The sequence below is a fragment of the Athene noctua genome, chromosome 1 (assembly GCF_965140245.1).
Source record: "Athene noctua chromosome 1, bAthNoc1.hap1.1, whole genome shotgun sequence".
Lineage (NCBI taxonomy): Eukaryota > Metazoa > Chordata > Aves > Strigiformes > Strigidae > Athene > Athene noctua.
Genome location: NC_134037.1, coordinates 244,122,779 through 244,145,757, shown reverse-complemented (window position 1 = coordinate 244,145,757; position 22,979 = coordinate 244,122,779). Strand labels below are relative to the sequence as shown.

Genomic DNA, 22,979 nt, shown 5'->3' with positions numbered 1-22,979 from the left:
CTGCCAAAAGCTAACCTTGCCTCAAATCACAAAAAATGAAATTCAGTTGTGCATTTCTTCTGCATTTCCTCTGCACTAAAACTGCAAGTCCCAGCAGCCTTGAGAATTCCTCTGATTTCCAGGGCTGCACAGGACCCTCCAGCAATTCTTGGGTCCATGAACTGCAGCATCACGGAGAATGTCAGTATAATTTCACTGCCACAAAAGCCTCCATCTGCTGACAGTGCAGTGGTGACCACTTCGAATCCACTCCAGCTAAAAATGCCTTTTCATTAAAAAGCTTCTGTGAGTTACTTATGGCAGCTTTACAGTTAATTTATGTAAAGGAATCATGAGCCACATGATGAATGAGGCTCAAATAAAATTATTTGCAAAAGGCCACACAGTAAGTAGCAGTCAGGACATGAACCAGGGAATAAGAGCATGCTCTATTGTGCTTGGTTTTGCCAGTGCAAAAAACAATTTCAGTACACAAAATACACCATTTCCTCCTCTCCAAGCCTCAATAGAAAGACAAGTACAAGTAGCTTTCTATCCTGTATTACAGCTGCCTAGCAAACTGACTTGCATGTCCGACTTCCAGAACTTTATGGAAAACTGCAACTTCCTGTTGCAGACAAAATTATAAAGCATCTTTTTAAGAAAACCTTATAGCTACACTATTCTCCCATCTTGGGAGGAAACTTTAATGTAATGAAAACTTTGAAGTGAGCCTTGGGTTTTTACAATGGACTAACCTGATTAGAAATCATGCAAACTCTTGTTGCTCTTTAGCTGTATTCCCCCACAGGCTGTATTATAGCTCTCTAACCAGTCCCACAGCATTGAATGATGTCATGGGATCTGCAGCTCAGCGAGATGAAAGGGATAAAGCGGAACCCGCTGGCACTGGGGAAAGCTTCCAACACACAATCCACAACACAGCTTGGGAACTCAAAAGCTACAGATCCAGCCACTCATCTCAAAGCATTTCAGAATCTTGTGCATTCTCCCAGCACAAAAAAGGAAAGAGGGGCGGGGGGGGGGGGGGGGGGGGGGCGACGCTAGTGATCGATTTTTAACAAAAGAACTGGAGTACTCAAAGGCAGAATTTAAGAGTGCAACTACCTGCTGGAAAAGGAGCTCTTTTTCCTCTCCAGAGCACTGCCTTTGATGTATGGCAACTGATCACTGATCAGATTACAGGCATTTGGTCTCAGTGCTCGTCTGCCTTTGATCTGCATGGTTAATTTTATTTTCCCGGATTTGGAGTTTCGTCTGGGCTTGTGCTGACATACTACTTTACTTTTTTTTTTTTTTTTTTTTTTTTTTTTTTTAAGGAGGTAAAAGCATTTAATACAGAAGCTCTGGCAGTGTGAAATTAAGCTGCAGGAAGCCTCGGCACTGGAAAACTTCATCAGATAACAGGTACTGGATTTTATATTTTTAAGCAGTTTTGTATTGCAAGATCTTAAGAAATTATAAAGTTCACATACAGAGTAATACTACACATCATTGTGTGTACAAAGTTTGAATGTATGTGTAATTTATTCAGTATGTTATTTGCAACTCAGGCAGAATTATATTGAGAATAGATTATATGGACAGTTGAAAAATGAAGCAAAATCTTAGGTTTTTTTCAATATTTTGGGTGTATATAAGATTTTGGTGTACCCTGCTCACTTACTGTCTATAGTTTTGAAAAGTTATATTCAAATACAAGTATTACAAGACTTAGGGGAGTATTTTTAAGAAAAGACCAACCATATTTCCTACCCACTGTGTATACTTTTATTTGCTCTCACTGAGTTTATTAAAGTGTGACTTCTTTTAAGCCTAATAGTTCCATACTTGACATGTTTCCTCTTCTACAAGTTACTAGAACTAAATTTACAGCAATAACAACCTTACATACAAAAGGGAAATGGTTTTATTTCAAGATTGAAGAGATGATAGTTCAACTATACCATATGAAATCTTGATAATAAAAGTAACATTTTAACCCAATGATAGAAGTTTCCTTTAAAGCATTTTAACAAAGATATTAAAGAAATATTAAGCTTATCTGGAGCAAACACCTGGTTTTGCTGAACTTCATGGAAGTTTTGCTCCTATTTCAGTGAAAAAATTTCCATTCACAGTATCATATTTATGAACATCTACCATGTTTAAGAAAATTTGAGAAATCTACTCCAAAAATTCATTATAAAGAAGAATCATGAAAAGATTTAGGATTATTGACTCTACATTTTCTGTTGTAAAGGGGGCCAGATTTTTAGGTGAGTTTGGGCCAAATCTATGAGTGTTCTGTGCTTGCTGGAGCTGGAGCCAGTCTGTTAAAATAAGACTTAAGCTTCTTCTGTAGGTATTTATATATAATTTAGATTTTCGGAAGATCTTAGGACCCATAATTGGGGCCAGACTTGCAAAGAAGTTCAACACTCCAGACACTGAGTTCTTTGAAAATCTAGTCTTAATGGTGGACAGTGAGTTCCTCTGAAATACTGACTTTAGATGTATATTCTCAAACCTAAATTTAAGTGTATATAAATCTTAAGTACATCTGTTTATTAGCAGATTGCAACTAAAAGCATAACTGATAGCTGTTAAGCATTGTATGAAAACTATTCTTTAAGAGGTTTATCAATCCATAGGACCCTCAAGATGTTCATATTTCAGTATGCACCATAGTAACGTGCAAACCCAAATTTTAAATCTGCTTGCATCTGAATAAGTTATCAACACTACCAGATAAATGTAGTCAGCTTTCAGTAGTCAGTCTGCAAACTTTGTTTCTTCTAATTAAATGTATATTTGTATATATAAATTTTAAATTTATTGAATATATGAAGAGATATGCCAGACACAGATTAACTAGGCCTGACTTGGTATCATTTAGTTTTCTATACCACCAATTAATTCATATTCTGACTTTACAAGTCAATTACATTATAAGGAAAGTAATTAGCACTGCATGAATAATGTGCACATAGCTGTCAAGGAAGAATATTTTTTAAGGCATAGCCAAAGCAAAATTTAGTATTTTTCCTTAAATGACAATGATGTTCTAAAACAAGTTTCTGTAACCCTGAAAAGATGGTTTTATTTTATTAATTATATACTGCACTGATGACTTTCTCTACCTTTCCAATCTCCTCTTGCTTGTTACTAGTTTTCTAACATGCACATTTATTTTCTGAGGAAAATTGTTTCTAAACCATACTTCTGTTTGCTGTAAAGTAGAAAGATAAGCAAATTTTAAAAATAATGTAAGGATTCTTTTTCCTCAGAAGTCAAAATAGCTATGTGAGTCTAATACAATTAACCTATCACTAAGAGGATCTGAACCATCACGCAAATGGGTAAAGTTGCGCACAGAAGTAGCACTGGTTAATCAGATAGATTACACTGATGAATAGGACTTACATATATAAATATTTGCAATATTTAGGCCCTATAAATGCATTTCAAAAACAAAGATTTTTTTCATTTTGTAAAAAGTCCCTAGGATTTTAGGTAATCTTCCCACATATTTAAACACAGATGGGCGTTAACCCATTTAAACTGAAAAATATCTTTGCTTGTCTGTATGTGATACTGTGAGACTGAAATGAAAGCACAGTTGGACATATTTAAGTATAGGGGGAAGAGGATTTTCAGCATTTTTGTTATTTTTAATAGCAGTTCTCTGACAGTTTAGTCTTTCATTGATCTGACTTTTGGAGATTAAATAATAATAATTCTTGGCACTTGTGACTTTGCTTTTACAAAGTGCTGTATAAACATTAATTAATCCACAAGCTTAAGTCTTCAGAAAGAAAACATTCACAATGCTTTTGCAAGCAAATCTGACTAGGAAACTCAGAAGTATATAATGTATTTATTAAAATAGCTTCAGCAATTTCTGATTATAAATAGAGCCATTTCCAAACAGAGTGTCTTAGATAACATCATAAACATATTTTAAGGTTTGTAATAGTTAAGACTATCAAAAGACATTGCACAGTTATACTGACATCAGCTTCCAACAGCTGTCATAACAAGAGTAGATCTATCTCACAGTTGACTGGGAGAACTGTGTTAGCATTTGAGATATGGAGATAACGACTTCCTATTGCTGTACAATTTCTGCTTCCACATCAGATATGTCAAGCAAGTTAGCCTTATCAAAGGGGTCAGCTGAAACTACTTTCTAAATATTTCTTTTCTGCTTTCTCTGCTGTAGTGAGAATCTCTATACTTGCATCTATACTACTTGCTCTAGTAGTTCACTTCTTCCACTTCCTTAGAAGAAGCATCATGATTTAAAGTAAAAGAAACCCTGAAATTTTCAACATCTTTCAATGATGAATGGAATTAACTTATCCATTTTAGATATAGAGGAAATATTTTACATGCTACAACAGGGACTTAAGTATTTAAGTTTCAGTGTTACAGACTACACGTTGCTCTTAATTCATTTGCATAGTAATCCCCTGTCTGATGAGAAAGTCAATATTTCTTTACATGGTAATCCTCAGTGTTTAGTCAACACTTCAAGAACTCTGGGATGTTTTAATACACCAGCCTAACTACACTAAAACAAGTATCTGAAACACACATGATGACTCTACTAAGAAAAACTAGTGAAATGGATTTCACTGGTGTCTATGGAAAACAGATAACATACAAACCAGTTGTCTGTAAACAGCGAGAGGATGTAGCATGCTCAGTGCTGCACAGCAGCTGCCATTAACAACAGATGCGCTGCTGTTGTGCTGTAGCATGCCATTCCTCACTGAAATTCCAGCCGCTTGCAGAGCTCCCTCTGGCAAGGGTCCTGAAGCAAAACTCTTCTTTGAAGGCCCTTTATAAGATAATTACATTAAAACCCCTGTAAATTCTCAGTTAGTTTTTTTTTAAATTGAAAACATCTAATTTTGCAGCAACTGTTTTATCTCTTCAGAGACATTTTGCTGTATTTCAGTAAGCAGTACTTGTTTTCATAGAAGTCAGTGTGGCTGGGAAACTCCAAAACTTTATCTCTGTGAGAAGCTCCCCAAAATTACGTTTATTTGAAAATGCTTTACTGCCATGTGTATCCATTGGTTCATTCTCTTCAGAATCTAACTCCCAGTGTAGCCATACTGTCGTCTAGACTGTAGTGTTATCACTAACCTTTTCATTAGAATTAAAACTAATGACCTGGAGTTCCTGCAGTAGCAGTCCTTTCCCCAGGGTCTCCAAGACTGGTTTCACCAATGCAGGAGCATCACTAACTTCACGAAAGCTCCTATTTTATGTCACAGTAAGTAGTAGTAAAGTACATCCTTTCTAGTGACTGTGAACAACTTATTCCGTGTGAAGGGATGGATTTCTGAACTCGCATTTAGTGTTGACGCTACTGCTCATAGCTGGCTAGCATGTTACCTGCAGAATGAAAAAATGTTTCAGATTCTGGGCTGGCAGGTAAAAACCTACTGAAGTGCCTTGGAAAGGAGATAATTTTGCAGTGCACTGTCAGAGGGCCTCCATCGTGCTTTTCAGGTGGGACAAGCAGAAAGGTCTTTGGTGATTTACAAGGGCTTCTACACTCACCTGAATGTCAGCGAAGGGTTTTGCCCAGTGTATTTAACACCCCAACAGTCGGGGCTGGGCAGCCATAAGCACTTTCTAAGACAGGGCTCCTCCTAAAGGAGATCAGCAACACAGCAGCCCCCAAAGCCCAGGCAGCCTCTGGGGACAGGCTGGCAGCTGCAGCCCCAGGCGTGCGCAGCGAGCCCCCGCCACCCTGCCGGCAGGATGAAGGGCCCCGAATGCCTCATCTGTGGCTCACCCCGATTTAGCGCCACTGGTGCGAGGCTCACCCCGCATCTCCCAGCGGGAAGGAGACAGCAGCGGGAGGCGGGCAGCCCCCCCGAGGCCTCAGCCCCCCCGAGGCCTCTGCCCCCGCGACGCCCCTCGGCCGCGCGGCCACTTCCGCGCGCTCTCCCTGCCTCCCTCCCGCCGCTGCCTCCGCGGGCGCGCGCCTCCTCGCCACGGGGCACGCGGGCCGGGGGGCCGCCGATTGGCTGCCGCCGGTCACCTGAGCCCGGCCCGCCGGCGGAGGAGGGAGGGAGGGGCGGAGGGAGGGGGGCGGCGGCGCGGCGTTGCCGGGGTGACGGGGCGAGCCGCAGCGGCAGGAGGTGAAGGAGGGAGCGGGAGCGGGGCGAGCGCTCCTCGGTGGCGGGCGGGCGGGCGGCAGCCGGCCGGGGCGGCCAGCGGGCCGCGGCGTGGCAGGTGGGTGCGTGGGAGACCCGGGCGGGCCCAATCCCCTCAGCCCCGGAGCGTGTCCGGCCCGCCCACCCCCCCACGGAGGGGCACCCCTCGCCCCTTCCGCGGCCGGAGGGAGGCTCTGAGGTGAAGGTGCGCGGAGCGGGGCGGCCACGGAGGGGGAGCGAAGCAGCGGCGCCCCCGCTCCCTGGGGCTTCGGCGCAGCTTCCCCCCGCCGCCCCGCGGATGCCCCGGCCTCGCCGGGCGCTGCCCCGAGGGTGCTGGGCAGCCGCCGCCCCGCTCCGCGTTACCGTTCCGCGTAGGGCCCCGCTGGGTGCGGCGGGGGAGATGGTGGGAACGACCCTCCGCGGAAAGCGCAGGCTGCGGGGGAGGAGGGGAGGGGAGGGCAGGGCAGGGCAGGGCAGGGCAGGGCAGGGCTCCGCTGGCTCCCTTCCTCTCCGAGATGGCTCCAGCTCCGCCGCTCTCTAACTGGTCCCTCTGCCCCGAGGCGTCCCACGGCGGGTGTGAAGGGCACCGTACAGCACGGGAGGGTCGCAGCTGATGTTGCTGGTGTCTGCAGATGTCGACAGCCCTAGAGTAACTCTTCCACGCTCCTGAGTGCGGCGAACAAAAAGCCCTTGAAAGCTGGTCTTTCTTGTTCGCAGGCACTTCTCGTGTCTACTGCGTAAAGAAGTTGCTATTTACTTCAGTTTTGGAGTTGAAGGAAGAGGAGCTAGTAACTTTTTCTCTTGGATAGTAAAAGGTTAAAACCCTAAAATTATAGTTCTTTTAAATAGCCTTTGATTGTTTGACTTATTTTCCTGATGCCTGTCTCCATTATTCTGACCTTGGACTGGAAGCTTTACCTGATATTCATGAAAAATCTTGATACTTAACACCTATTTACCGCATTTATACTTAGAACTACTTTAAATGAGCGCCTTCACAAAATTAGCAAAGGAGTCCAGTAGCTTTTAATAAGAGCAAAAGTGTCAAATGATTTCAGCCTGTAGGTAGGGTTGTTACCTACCACATAATCTCTTTCAAGCACACTTTCACCATCACATGTAAAACAAGTTAGGTATATTAACTGGAAGCTTTTTACTATATAAGCCAAGGGTTGCTTTTAGAAATAGAAGTAAACATCTGTATAAGTTCAGTAATAAGGCATTTAAGTTGTCAGTTAAGGAGGCAATAAATTACTTTTCTCAGTTTCCACAACTTGCTGTTACAATCCTAATAAAAGAATGTTGAGAATGAAAGTAACTCATGTCTGTTCTTTCAAAGACATTGTATGCTATCCAAAACCGCTAAAGGGTGGCTGGATAAATGTAACACACTGGCATTGCAATAGTTACTATGTTAACCAGCCCAGTGCTTTATAATTTATGATTCTTAAAAATTACTTTGAAAAATAACTTTTACTATACTCTGGTATAAATGAACTATGAATATAATATTGGCAGTCTCATTGTATTACTTATTCACTTATCCAGGTACAAACAGGTACAAATGCAGCTCTGCGTTGAGGTTTCATCTAGCAAACTAGTGTCTCCTAGAAGTTGAGATGAGTGAGATGATTAAACAGAAGGAGCAACATTTTTTACCACGGTTTTGATGTTGAAGCACAGATTTGTGACTTGTACAAGTAGTCTCATCAGCTTCAGTGGGATTAGGGGTTCTTGTGTGACTCGCAGGTTCTGATCCTCTAAAAAACTTTGTTTAAGCGTAGGGAAAATGTCACCACATTGCACCTTTGTTATGATATTCTACTACCTTTTCTAATTAACCATAGTCTGGATATGTTGAAGATCATGGATAATAAACTATTTTACCTAATTTTACCAACATGCATTTAGAACATTGTTTGTAAGAGGCAAAAGCAGGGATGAATTATGTAGTTCATTCTCAGGTTTTGCTGGTTGAGACACTGGGTTATAATGCATTCTGTAAATGCTGTATATGATAGTAAAGACACTGTAGAGATGCTTCTTTGGGGTGTTAAATTACCACCATTATTCCTGTGAAGTCAGGTACTTCAGCTAATGTAACTCAAAGCATATGGTACTTAGAGCACAAATATTTCTTGGCTTACGTGTAAAGCTCCTTTCTCTCCTCCATCAGTCCCTAAAATAGAGATAAATGTTTTCTGTCACTAGCCATGTTCCAACTTTAATCTGCTAGCTCTGTCTTTACAAAACGAGAAATAAATTTATAGCTGCCTATTTTTTTTTTACAATTTTACATATGGCAGCTTCTGAAAACATGGATTTATTCAACACAGTATTTAACGTGATGAATGCTACCTAGCTGACAATATTTTTTTTTTTCCTGCACATAGTTCTTCTCAGCAGTTGGAGCAAATGTGATCAGACAAGACCTCATTTACTTCACCAAGAGTACAAGTGTTGTGGGCAGGGTGTAATGGGAAGGCACTCTAGAAGTATGAGACAGAATAACAATGTGTAGCTCTGTAGTGGAAGTTCTTGTCTCTAACTTGTTCCCTTTGTCTTTATCATTGCAGAGGCATAAGTACTTTCCCTTCTCTTGTTTCTTGCCCGTGGGGCACTGACTCTGCTAAAGCCATCTGCCACTCCTTGTCATTTTATTGCATGCAGTTGACAGCTGCAGGTGGGAAACAGGGTGGTTAGAAGGGAGCTGAGATCCTATTTGTTGACTACCAAGAGACCTCTGTGGTCAAGATAAGATGGTTGTCTTTTCATCCCTCTTTCTTAACCAGAACTTCTCAGAGTACTCGTTGCCAGTGTTATGGAGAGCATGAAAAGTGGTCGTCAAGTATGAATGTCAAATCAAATATCAAATCTAGGAGAGAAGTGAAGTTAGGACTCTTCACTCCTTCTGAAGTTTCCCTTCAAAGATGTATGATGTTGACTTCAAAGTTTTGATGCTTACATGTATGAGAGACCTGCTAGCAGGCCATAATTTAATCATGCTGCACTGAGTCTTGAGTGCTTTTGGAGGGAAGGAAGAAATATTTTTCTGACATTGACTTTGAAATAGAATGGTGACTATTGCTCAGGCAGGCAAGTAAACAGTAAATTTTGGAGGACAGTGGATTCTAGGACCCTGGAAGATTCCAGGTTCTTACTTCCGCAACACATTTATTACATGTTCCTAATTCATTGTTTGATATTGCTCTCTTTATATATATGCATAGTAGGCTCCCCACAGCCTTAAAACTGTGCAACCACATTTCTTAGCAGGAGTTCTGTATCTTCTGCTCAGTACGTTACCAGCGCTGATTGCTTTTTCCTGAGTATTTTGGGCAAGCGTATTACTGTTAATCTAAAATGATGCATTTGGAATGATTTACTGACCTCAAAGAAACTGTGTTCGCAGTTTTCTCTCATTTAATAAAATTGAGGATAACTCAATAGTGTAAATATCAGTATCTGAGCAAGAACAAATAATCTTTAAATGTATTGAACTTTTGTTCGGTCGCACATATTTTAGAGGCAAAAACTTCTAGTTACTTCTTACTTGAATGCATATGAGGTGGATGGCTTGTGTCCAGCAGACATCAGTGTAATGCCACTTGATATCAAGAGAGAACAAATTTGCCCCATGGCAACCTATTATTAAGTGCTGCAGTGTCTGCTTTTTAAGCAGGGCTTTAACCAAACTGGAGACAGAAACAGGAAACAAGCAGCTGGCACAGTCTCCTTCAGGACTTGCTTTCTACACAATGAGTTATTAATGTTCCTTCACCATCTGCATTATTTTTATCAAAATGTTGTCATGAAAAGAGGCTTTTTTTTTTTTTTTTTTTGTACTCTAACAATGTTTTTCTATTGTACACCAGTTAATTTCATTCTCATAGATTATAACCAGTACGTAGTCTTTGGAGTGTGTTTGATAGGAACTGGGACAGTAAGCACAATGATTTCATGATACAATATGACAGGCATTTATACACATCTGCTGAAATTATTTGAACATGTTTTGGTGCTATTAAACCTGCTAAAGTTTAAGGCCCATAGACCTGCAAGCTTACTTTGGAAGATTTGGTGATTATAAAAGGTGAATTATCTAGATGATGTATTATATTGTAGACCTAAAGCTATGAGGTTGCATTGTACACGTAATGATCAGTTAACAGATTTGAAGCTCAGTAAAATGTGTAGATGAGTTGGGAAAGTCTGTAATAGTTTGATCTCAGTTCTAAAACACTGATTTTGGAAATTTACTCAGGGTTTTGGAACTCCTGATGTTTGAAGGTGTATGATTTGGCAAAAAGTGTTATAAAGGCAGTAGATTTTCTTTCAAATAGAAAATATTTCACAGGTGCAATAAAATTTCCACACTTAAGTCAATAAAATGCATTTTAGTACAGCATGCTTCTTCACATTCTTTCTATGTTCTAAAAGTCTTTGAGGTATCTGCTCTAAAAAGATCATCTTATAACAGGGCAACTTCAAACTGAAATACAAGCTGTCAGCATGACCAGCAACATTTGTAATACTGCTTTGTATTCTGTACTACCTTCTGTTAAGAACTGGCATTTGTTTGTTAATCCAGTTATGGATCAAGAAAACTACAAACATAAAAACACATCATTAGCTTTGTTTCAATATTTATTTTAATTAATTGCTTATATGCTAACTTTTTTATAATATGAAATCTCCAGGTTATTGCATATTGGAAAAACGATATAGGATGAATGTGGCTTCATTACATGAAGCTAATATAATTTTATTGCAATAATGTGGCAAGTACTGAATCTGCAGTTAGGCTGTTCTTAATTTTCGTTATTTTTTCCATACTTCAGGTGACCTGCTCAGAAAAAATACAGGCTGTTTAGATTATGCCACAGCTCAGTATTTTAGATCATTAGGCTTAGTACAGCTCACAATCAATATTGTTTGTATTGATAATTCTACATGAAACTTGACATAAAAATATACAATTATTGCGTTATTCAGTTTCTTTTTTGATATGGCACAAATCTACTTTCAGAAACAGAAGTGGGTCTTAAAATTTAAAATAAAATATACTTTTAACCTTTAATCCTATTTTTAAAATTTAGGTAGTATTATATAGATGATCATAATTACATTAGAACTGTGCTATGTTTTGTTTCTTTAACAATAATATTAAGGAGTATAATGACTATAAATTCATACAACTTGGAATAATCACTTGACATTCAGTTCTAAGCAACTCAGTTACATTTACAGATTTATTTCATTTGCACACATGTAAAGTTTTGCCTCCTATAGCAATTATAACATACAGCAATTCATAGCATATAAATTATTTCATGTTTTCCACTGAATACCATTATATGAAATCAAGAAGTCAAAAGCGGATTTTTCTCCCAAATCCTTTTTGTTCCAGCATGATTCTTTGCATTCATATTCCATCAGTTTATGTCAATTAGCTTTTACCATTTTTGCTTTATTGTCTTGTCTTCTCTGAATCAAGCAAAGTCAAGTTTGTTTTGCAGGACTGCTTTTCTGTAATATTGTGTAGAGATTTTTATGGTATTACTATTCTTAGCTCTCTTTTAATTTTTTTCATTATATTAACACTGTTGAATTTCTGTAGCATTCCAAACTGTATAAAAATTGAACAGCAGCAAGCTTAAGTCTGTCTATACTTTTCAAGGTTACTGAGGTGTAAAGTCTCATAGTTTGTCTTTTGTCTAATTTGTTTTTAGTTAGCAGATCTTCAGTTAATATTTAGCCAGAACATATATGACGTGATGTGTATCCATTTTGTTTCTTTCCAAACATAGATGAGAAACGTTTCTTGAAACTTCTGAATTCCCATAACAGTATTTTTACTGTCTCTGTCCACTGTTCAGTCTTTGCTATTGCTAGAAATTTTTTTGTTCTTATATACTTAGGTTCTTATGTATCTAATTTTTTTACAGCATTAGTGCTGTCAGCTTCTCATGCACTTAATAACTTTAAATTTGTTGGCTTCTTTTCCATTTTTTCATTTATTCTACAGTACTTTTTACATCAAATTGTTGGGTTTGGATCATCTAGAATTCTTTCTGAGATTTCCCATTTCATGTTTCTCAGTTCTTTTTTTTTTTTTTTCTCGAACTTAAAAAAGCAACCTATGTCAAATACTATAACTGTGTGTATTTGTATTACTTGATGGTCTGTCTTCTTTTTTACACATGTTGACATGCATATAATCTGATAATTATCATTGGCCCATAGACCATTACATCACTAAGTGGGAAATAACCATAGAAATGTAATCTTGGCTTTCCTGTGGAGTGCTGCCTGACACACCTCTTTGCCTGTTCTGTCCTTCCTAGCAGACTTTAGCTCTTTTTACCCCTCAAAATGCAATTTATCTTAAAAGATATGAGTAGTACCACTGAAGTATACCTTTTTCTTACTGATTGGAATTCGTTAATTATGATATTCATGCAATAAAATGTGAAATTGTGTTAGTTGTAGTTTATGCTCATCCCGATTGTGTATTTGTTGAAGTGTATTATGCTTGTTATAGTCGCATATGGTGAAGCATTTTGCAACTGTTCTTAATCTTTTTCTGTACTACTTTCCTTATGTTTTGGATTCTATCCTTTCATTTCAGTCTCTTCTACTATTCAGTGATAAAAATTACTTATTTCGTCTTTTGAAACAGTATAATTAAACATCAGTCCTTAAGCTCTGAAATAGGCCATAAATGTTGTAACCATTATTTTTCACCTCTAGCTGAAAGCAGAGACATTATATTACTGTCATATAAGGTATGAAAATTAGGATCAAATTCAAATAGCATGTTATGTAAACTGGATTTATTATTGCTATGTAGTTGGATTTCTGAACTAAAAGTTACACTTACATTTCCAGGTAACTGACAAAACCAAAAAGTAAGAAACCAGAAATTAACACAAAGACTCAAATAAATAAAGTAAGCAGAGAAAAAAATGTTATATTGGCCAAGCATAATACTCTTAGTGATTGCGGAGGTGCAATTTGTTGATTTAATAATCCGAAAAATCTCCTTCCAAATTAGAACTTCCTTTCTGTGATGATTTTTTTTTTTTTCTCATTTGCCTGTTAGCACTTGTTTAAAAATAACTAAGCAAGTCTTTATGGACTCTTCTTTCTTCTTTTTCTGAGATTATGATAAAAATTGTCTGAGGTAAAAAGTGATTTGGTTATGCTGTTTGAAATGTCTTCTGTAAAAGTTTTTGCCTACCAGATCATAAACAATCATGTTAACACTTCTTTAGAAGTTAATATCCATTAGGTAAGTGGTAGAGACAGATCCTGTGTATGCCTCCAGTTCATTGCACAATGAAGTAGAAGAGGTTATCTTAGCCACTAGGCAAACCAATTCTGCTCCAAACTGGAAGACAGAAGGAATATTCTCATGATCAGCTATGTCTTGGCTGATATGTGGCATATTTGAAGAAATTGATTTTTGTCTGCTGATCATGTATTTAGTTGGGCATCTAACAAGCGAGAAAGGATGTTAGATTTACAGATGTTGATGTTTTTTAATCTAGACTGATAGCAGTCTTTTCTTTTGAGAATTAAGGCTATAGAAACTTTGGGTATATTGCCCTGTCTTCTAAGAAAGAACATGATTTTTAAAGCATATGTATGTTGTTTAGCTTCCAGAAATCCATCTGAAATGGCATTAACAGATCTATATTTTGACATGCTGAATGACATGAAGTACTATGGACATATGACTTTTGCAATTTAAACAACATTGTGAAATGTAATATTTTTTTCTTTTTATTCTTTCTCTTTTTTTTTTTTCCCTAGGGAGAAAGGTTTAATTGTAAGAAATGGATGCTAAAGGATTGCAAGGAGAAGATAAACTAAAGATGCTCATAATTTTACTAGCATATTTGGTAAGTTAAAAATTAGGGTTTTTTTTCCCCCAGATGAATGTAGAAAAAAATGATGTTGGACACAGGAATGGTGTCTGTTGTTTTACACATTACTGTTAACACTAAATGTCTTAAACACGTACATAGACAACTACATTTGCATTTTAACAATTTAAAAGTGAGCTTGGTCAACTGATTTGTATAATTTCTTGCTATTCCTTACATAAAATTAAAAAATCTTACTTTGTGAACCTCTTCATGGAAGAAGGACTGGACTAAGAATATATAGGTGAATATAATGCTGTGAAAGTAAGCCTTGAGAGGCATCATGGGTCAGCAGGAAAGCACCTGAAGAGCAGCACAAAGGAATTCCAGGCACTCCAGTCAGTAAGTCAGCTTCATGGGGACCCAACTTAAATGCCTCTATGCAAACACATGTATCATGGGGAATAAACAAGAGGAGTTGGAGATGTGCACATGCCTGCAGGGCTGTGATCTTATTGGCATCATAGAGATCTGGGTTGGCTTCTATAACTGGAGTGTTGCAATGGAAGGACAGGCAGAAGAAATGAGGAGGGAATGTTGCCCTCTGTCAGTGACCACCTGGAGTGCATGTAGCTCCTCCTGGGGATGGCTGAGGAGCCAACTGAGAGCTTATGGATCAGGATTAAAGAGAGGGCAGGGACAGGTGACCTTATAGTGGGGGTCTGCTGCAGGCCACCTGACCAGGAAGACCGAGCGGATGAGGCCCTCTATAGACAGATAGATAAGAACAGCCTCGCATTCACAAGCCCTGGTCCTCATGAGGGACTTCAACCACCCTGATACTTGGAGGGACAACACAGCAGGGTGTAAGCAATCCAGGAGGTTACTGGAATGCATTGGTGATAACTTCTTTCTCCAAATGATAGAGGAGCCAACAAGGAGAGGTGCTTTGCTGGACCTTGCAGTGAACAGAGAAGGGCAGGTGGAGAGTGTGAAGCTCAAGGGGAGCCTTGGCTGCAGTTACCATGAAATGGTGGAGTTCAGGATCCTTAGGGCAGCAAGGAGAGCACACAGCAAGCTCGCTACCCTTGGCTTCAGAAGAGCAGACTTTGGCCTCTTCAGGGATCTGCCTGTCAAAGTACCATGGGATAAAGCCCTAGAGGGACCCAAGAGAGCTGGTTGATATTCAAGGATCACCTCCTCCAAGCTCAGGAGTGATACATCCCAACAAAGAGGAAGCCAGGTAAGAATGCCAGGGGGCCTGCATGGATGAAGAAGGAGCTCCTGGACAAACTCAAACACAAAAAGGAAGTCTACAGAGGGTGGAAGCAAGGACAGGTAGCCTGGGAGGAGTACAGAGAAGCTGTCTGAGCAGCCAGGGATCAGGTTAGAAAAGCCAAAGCCCCGACAGAATTCAATCTGGCCAGGAATGTCAAGAGCAACAAGAAAAGCTTATATATGTACATTGGTGATAAAAGGAAGACTAGGGAAAATGTGAGCCCTCTCTGGAAGCAAATGAGAGACCTGATTATTTGAGACATGGAGAAGGCTGAGGTACTCAATGACTTTTTTGCCTCAGTCTTCACTGGCAAATGCTTCAGCCACACCATCCAAGTCACAGAAGGCAAAGGCAGGGACTGGGAGAATGAAGAATTGCCCATGTAGGAAATCAGGTTTGAGACCATTTAAGGAACCTGAAGGTGCACAAGTTCATGGGACCTGGCGAGATGCATCCATGGGTCCTGAGGGAACTAGCAGATGAAGTCACTAAGCCACTATCCATCATATTTGAGAAGTGGCAGTCTGTTGAATTTCCTGCAGACTGGAAAAGGGGAAACATAACCTCCACTTTTAAAAAGGGAGAAAAGGAAGACCTGAGGAACTACAGGCCAGTCAGTCTCACCTCTGTGCCCAGCAAGATCAAGGATTCCTCCTGAAATTCCTCGTGGAAACTGCTAAGACATATGGAAAACAATGAGGTGATTGGTGACAGCTAGCACAGCTTCACTACGGGCAAATTGTGCCTGACAAATTTGGTGGCCTTCTACAACAGGGTTAGGGTGTTGGTTGATAAGGGAAGAGCAACTGATATCATCTACATGGACCTGTGCAAAGCATTTGATGCTGTCCTGCCAGATGTCCTTATGTCTAAATTGGAGTGACATGGATTTGATGGACAGACCACTTGTTGAATAAGGAATTGGCTGGATGGTTGCATTTAACGAATTGTGGTCGATGGTTTGATGTCCAAGTGGAGAGTAGTGAAGAGTGGCGTTCCTCAGGGGTCACCTCTTTGTTGGACACATGGACAGTGGGGTTGAGTACACCCTCAGCAAGTTTGCTGATGACACCAAGCTGTGTGGTGTGGTCGACATGCTGGAGGGAAGAGATGTGCCATCCAGAGGGACCTTGACAGGCTTGAGACGTGGGCCCACGCAAACCTCATGAAGTTTGACAAGGCCAAGTGCAAGGTTCTGCACATGGGTCAGGGCAATCCCAAGCACAAATACAGGCTGGGCAATGTGTGGACTGAGAGTAGCCCTGCAGAGAAGGACTTGAGGGTGTTGGTTGACAAGAAGCTCAATACGACCTGGCCATGTGTGTTTGCAACCCAGAAAGCCAACCATATCCTGGGCTGCATCAAAAGAATTGTGACCAGCAGGTCAAGAGAGGTGATTCTTCCCATTTACTCTGCTCTCATGAGACCCCACCTGCAGTGCTGTGTCCAGCCCTGGGGCCCCCAACATGAGAGGAACATGGACCTGTTGAAGCGAGTTCAGAGGAGGGCCATGAAGATGGTTAGAGGGCTGGAGTACGAGGCAGGCTAAGAGAGTTGGGGTTGTTCATCTGGAGAAGAGAAGGCTCTGGAGAGACCTTATAGCAGCCTTCCAGTACTTTAAGGGGGCCTACAGGGAAGATGGGGAGGGACTCTTTATCAGGGAGTGTAGGGATGGGAGAAGAGGTAATGATTTTAGACTGAGAGATGGTAGATTTAGATTAGATGTAAGGAACACATTCTTCACTGTGAGAGTGGGGAGATGGGAACAAGGTTACCCAGAGAAGCTGTGGCTGCCCTCTCCCTGGAAGGGTTCAAGGCCAGGTTGGACGGGGCTCTGAGCAATTTGGTCTGGTGGAAGGTGTCCCTGCCCATGGCAGGGGGTTGGAAATGGTTGATCATTAAGGTCCCTTCCAACCCAAACCATTCTATGATACTGCCTCACTTCAGAGAGATGTCAGGAATTGTAGGCAATTTGCAGTGCCCATCTCTTAGTACAGTATGCTATATACATAGTTTAGGAGTTTGAGTATTCAGTTATTGACAGAACATAGCATAGCACACAATTACATTGTCTACTCAGCATATTCAACTCTGTCTTGCAGAGACAAGCTCTAGAACAAAGGGTAATTAACACTTCATAGCTATCAGAAAGGCTTTGGTCTTTCTGAAAAGGCTTAATACACAAAGTAAGAATTTAGTAGCAATTGTACACATTTAATTTAAAATTCTATTAAGGGAGCTCACGGGGTTTGCTAATGTGACTGGGTAGGATTCCAATGATTATACTGAGACTTTGCATGGCTGATATTACTGCTTATGGTATTTCTCATAACCTTAGTTTCCGGTTTGGTCAGATAATGTACTTAAATGTCTCTGAAGGCAGAAATTGGGCTCTGTCTCTGATTTGGCCCATTACATATAAAGTGATAGTGAAATTTAGAATAAATAGTATTCATACAGGTTTAGGGGTTTTTTAAGTTTCCAAATAAGTGACCGTTTAAATCTCTAAATATTTATGTTTAAAGGAATATATTTTAGTTTATTTATTCAATTGTAATAGCATCATTAGAAAAATTTAAAATCACAAAATAATTAAACACTGCGATATAATGTCATGTGACGTAGCTTACTGTCATGAAAATTGTAGCTTTGGTAAACGGTCATGTGCATTTTTTGCAATGTTGATTAAGATGAGGAACTTAAACTCCTGCTCAAACAATTATTTTAACATTCCATAGGTGTCAAATATCAAGCAGGTCTTCTAAAAATTGTAAAAAGTCATGGAGTACTGAGAACCTTTAAAATTCAGGCCAGTTAAACATATTTGAAGTTAGATGATTAATTTTCATTGCCATATTTAAAGTTTTTTACAATGCAGAAAGTTATTTTTAAGATAAAACCATTAATTTATTTATCAGATTTAGAGTTTATATAAATTATATGTTAATCGCAGATTAATTATATTTTGGTGAATGTACCTTTTTTTTAAAGCTAAGTAGGGTAATTTGTGAGACTGGAGATTGCAGAGAGCAAGAATTTAGGGACTACACTGGAAACTGTATCCTCTGCAAACAGTGTGGACCTGGAATGGAACTCTCAAAGGTAAGAAAATCATGCTTTCTTGAATATACTTTGGTTCCAGTAAGTGCATTTACGTATGTGGTTAAAATAATAAATATCTGTACTTATGTAGGAATATTTTTAAAATTATTTTGGCGTTTGAACCTTTTACAGTTTTTCAAGTACCATGTTTTCTGGTTTTCTTTTATATAAAATGCTCAATTCATAAAATGATAATGCTATTAATAAAGTAGGCAGTACCATTAAAGGATCTGAGTATGGGCTCTCAACTTAAAATTTTCTCTTTTTTTCATAATATTTTTTTATTAAAAATATGTTAGTGCTACAGAGGGGGAAAAAACTTACAGGGAATTAAGACAGAATAACTATCCTGTGTAGACAAGAGTACGAAAAATGAATTTCAAACTACTGATTGGTACAGAACACTGAAATGGGGTGGGGCTTGAATTTTACAATGCCAACTTTCAGAATCAGTACTGGATTTTAGGTGAAATTGCCACTATAGACAGTGTTTAAATGTTTTCTGCACAAAAGTTTGTCTTAACAGAATGGTTTATAATAGAAGTAATGGCATAAGCGCATGAATACAGATTAGGATTCAAGTGAGAACTGAGATACTTCCTTAGGACAGCTAGGAAATGGGTGATTGTTCTGTTTTCACTAGGTCAGTGGTTGGAGCACTTTGGGAAGCTAGATTCAAGTAAGGCTCAATTTCTTTGTTTTACAACTTACTAAAAATGCTACAAACCTCATCATATCTTTATGCCCTGTAAAGTAGTTGAGAAGGATGAGGCCAGAAAAATACATGGTAGTATGTAGAAAGAATGTAAGAAGTCCTTGTTAATATCAAGGAGAAGGAAAGATGAGTCTTATGTAAATGTTTTTTCTTTTAGAATAACCACATCTCTTCCAAAAGAAAATTCCCATTAAAGTTTTGGAATTAGCAGGTTTTTTAGGAGTGCAGAAATGAATCAACAGAGATGAATGGTGACTGAGGTTATAGACTGAGATTCAGTAGAACTAGAAAGTTAACTTGGCAAAATTTCCAGTAAAATAGTAAGTCTGGGTGCAAGTCATGAGGGGGATTTTAGTTGCTTAAAGTACAGAGAAAGTAGGTGCTGTGTATGAGCAAGGATAGAGAACAACAAAGGAAGATATAGCTGAAACAGGAGGGAGAGAGGGAGGGAGGGAGGGAGAGGAGGAGGGAAGGATATGGTAAGATTCACCAACTCGATCACTGGAGGTGTGAGAGGTAACAGAATGGGTTATGCATCATGGAGAGACTGGATGTTTTGGGGGAGCGGGTGTGTCATGCTAGAGGTGTGAAGATGGTCAGGCAAAAAAAGAGTGCAAGCTGGTATTATGAAGGGTGAGCAGACTTGTCAAGCCTCATGCATAAGCGTAAGACTCTTTCTTCAGTGTCCAGCTACTATACCTACATCTTGCCTATTGTAACTGTACAGTCTAATCAGTACCTGATAGGTGGGGCCATAAAGCAAGAGAAGAGGGAAGTAGCTGCCCTGCCCAATGCCTTTTGCGTACAGAAGGGCAAACTCTGTTTTGTACTCTTACTGATAGTGTAAAAAGGATGATAAAGGTAGAATTTAGGGTGTTATTTAGGAGTGAAATTTAATTTACAGCATTGCTTCTGTAGGCAAATATGTTATGTAGATCCAAGGGGGAATTTAAAATGCTATTTTTGAAATTTTTTTAACATGAAACATTACTAAGTCTGGTGTGTATGTATGTTTAAGCAACAGGGAAAAAGAAGCTTTCAGTTTGTGGCTTTGTACTTCTTACTATATTCAGCTCTGAAAAAAGGCACAAGTTAAGTATTGTGGTTTGTGGGTGGTTTGAAGAGATTTACTGAAATTGAGTGGCACATTTTCCCTATCTCTCCGCCCCTTGTAGCTAGTGTTCAGTATGTTAACAGATATATTTAATTTCACACTTTCAGTGAGGATTGCTTTCTATGTAAGGCAGTTATAGTTAATGTTTAGTCATACAACGATGTTGAAGTGTAGTGAAGGATGGGATGCTGTGGCTGTTACTGAAATGCAGTTGAAAGTCTTGCTGAATGACAGCTTGAAACAACTGTTAAGTCAAAGGTCAGAACACAAAGGGAAAGGGGATTCAATAATATATTTGAAGTAATTTGCAGCATGGAGAGTTTTGTTTGCTTTATTTTATTTATTATTTTTTACATGTGAGAAAACAATGATGTAATTATGCTGTAGTTTAATAACTGTTTCTTAATAATAGATAATGTGTCTGGTTTTCTATCAAATTATTTACTGCTCATAGATAAAACTAGATATACTGCTGGATGTGTGAACATGACTGTATATCTAAGTATATAGTAAAATACAATGTGACTAGTGGGGTTTTTGGTTTAGTTCCCCCCCCCAATGTGTTTTAAGCAATTGTCTGACAGGTTTCATTTTTATGTTAGTAACAAAAAACCTCAGCCTATGTTGTTGAATACAAAAGACCAACTGTTGGGTCATGCAGCAGTGGACCATATGAATGGTTGATATAAACATGTGTCCCTGTTTCCTTCCCTTGAAGCTTGCTTCACATAGAACTTCTACTGCTGAGTAAGCTCAAGTAGACGAGTCTAATGTCAAGGACTGTAGAGCCCTCACTTCACTCTTATTTATGAGAAACTACTTCATCTTAGTTACAATATAAATCTGTAGATTTCTTTCTTGTTATTACTGACTGTACAAAAGTAGGAACTATGTTCCTTTGAAAAACCAAGTAGAGGTAGTAGGCTAAACACTATGAAAGGAAAACTGGAGTTCTCAAGATAAAAATTAAAATAAATACCCTGGTACAGCTGGGCACTTAAATACCTTGCCACTGAATTGATCAGCAACCAGTTTAGAGCATAGGTACACCTGTACATGTACTTTCTTCCTTTTGCCTTTGTTAAACTGCGTAAACAATGTTATAGAAATCAAAACTAGTTATGTTGTTACCTAACTGTGATACCTGTTTTTCTTAAACTTCGTTGGGATTTTTATTGTGGATTTATAAAACCCCGTTAAGTCAACAGTCATTAGTTGTCCCCAAACTTAAGGGAAGACACAGTGACACCTGAAGATCAGGTGTGGTTAAAGCTTAATCAGACCAGGTCCTGTCTGACAGTCTAGTCTGTTCCTGTGTTACCAGATATACTCAGATATACCACAGACTTGTGTTAACAATATGGATAAATGTGCAGAGCGAAATAACACCTGTACAGAGTGTGTTATATATACCTGTTTTTACAACTGTTAACTTGATTTATTTATATGACCTTCGTTGCTATACTATGTGAGCATTTCGTAATACCTTTCTAAGTTAGGGAAATGCTGCTGCCTTTCCTTAATTTATACATGAGACACTAGCACAGAAATCAACTTGCCCGTGGTAATGCAGGAAATTTTGGTGGAACAGTGTAGATGGAGGCCACAGCATGTAAAAAGAGGATAGAGGCTCCCTCTTCACGAAGTGCCACATGGACAAGACAAGGGACAATGGGTACAAGTTGTACCAAGAGAGAGGTTTTATCTCTATGTAAGAAAGACATTTTTTACAGTGAGAACATTCACGCACTGGAACAACCTCCTCAGGAACATGGCAGAGTCCCCATCACTGGAGGTTTTTAGGCTGCAATTGGACAGGGTGCCAGATCATCTCATCTCTACTCCTTGTCCCATGAAAGGTTAGACCAGAGTTCTTTCAAGGTTCCTTCCAACCTGGGCTATTCTAGGGTTCTGTGATGAGTGTTTAATTTTAGTTACGAACTAGTGCACAGTCTATTGGATTAACCTTCCTGTCTGCATAGATAAGCAACTTTAGATACCCTTTATAGCATGAAACAAACAAACAAAAAACTAAATTAAAAAAACAGTCTTATTTCATGTAACTAGTTCCAAATCTAGACTATTCTTTTCAGGTACTGTTGTCTCAGTTTAATGGGGCTGTATTTTTCAATAATGTTTTTAAAGTGATTTTTTCTTCCTTCAAATAAGAAAAAATATTACACCTCCACTTTTCCTTTGTGATTCCTTATCAACTGTTCTAGCAACAGTGCTGCAGATGTTGCATTAACTTAGAACTAAAATCCATTGATCACTTATGTTGATTGTGTTTTTTATAAAGTACTTTTAACATATTGCCGTTGTAAGAAAGACAGCTTTGTTATGAACCATTTAGCACTGATGGGGAATGGAGTCAAAGCTGCTTCTCCTGTTTGTTTACTTCTATTTGTTTATTTTTGTAAAAAAACCCAAAACTGTATAGCCTTTTTTTCTCATAAACATGTGTCCTTGGTAATGTTTCTGAAGTCTTTGAACCACTGATGCAGCTTGTTTTTGAGTGTGTGGGGTGGGTTTTTTTGTCTGGTTTGATTTTTGTTTTGGTTTGGGTTTTTTTTAAGCAGTGCTTTCTTCGGGGGTGGGAGACTAAAATGATTGTACTGATTCAGAAGGAACTGTTTGCTTCATGTGGCTCAGCATTATTTCATTTCTGATTCATTTAGTAGGAAACAAAGCATCATGTAGTTAAGTTTAAGTGGTTTAGTATCTTTCATTCCTTAAGTGG

General features: G+C 39.0%; 1 protein-coding gene across 2 annotated transcripts in view; it reads left to right on the top strand.

The window, feature by feature from the left end:
- Nucleotides 1-1,302: 1,302 nt before the first annotated feature.
- Nucleotides 1,303-22,979, top strand: part of TNFRSF19 (TNF receptor superfamily member 19) — a 65,499-nt gene continuing 43,822 nt past the window's right edge. Inside the window, exons 1-3 of one of the 2 annotated variants that reach the window (XM_074932013.1) lie at nucleotides 1,303-1,407; nucleotides 13,977-14,065; nucleotides 18,300-18,410. In XM_074932013.1, the coding sequence (XP_074788114.1) occupies nucleotides 14,000-14,065; nucleotides 18,300-18,410 (177 nt within the window). In that variant the 5' untranslated portion in view covers nucleotides 1,303-1,407; nucleotides 13,977-13,999. Of the gene's footprint in view, nucleotides 1,408-6,129; nucleotides 6,238-13,976; nucleotides 14,066-18,299; nucleotides 18,411-22,979 lie in introns of those variants that run through there. The other variant, XM_074932023.1, reaches the window with a different exon arrangement.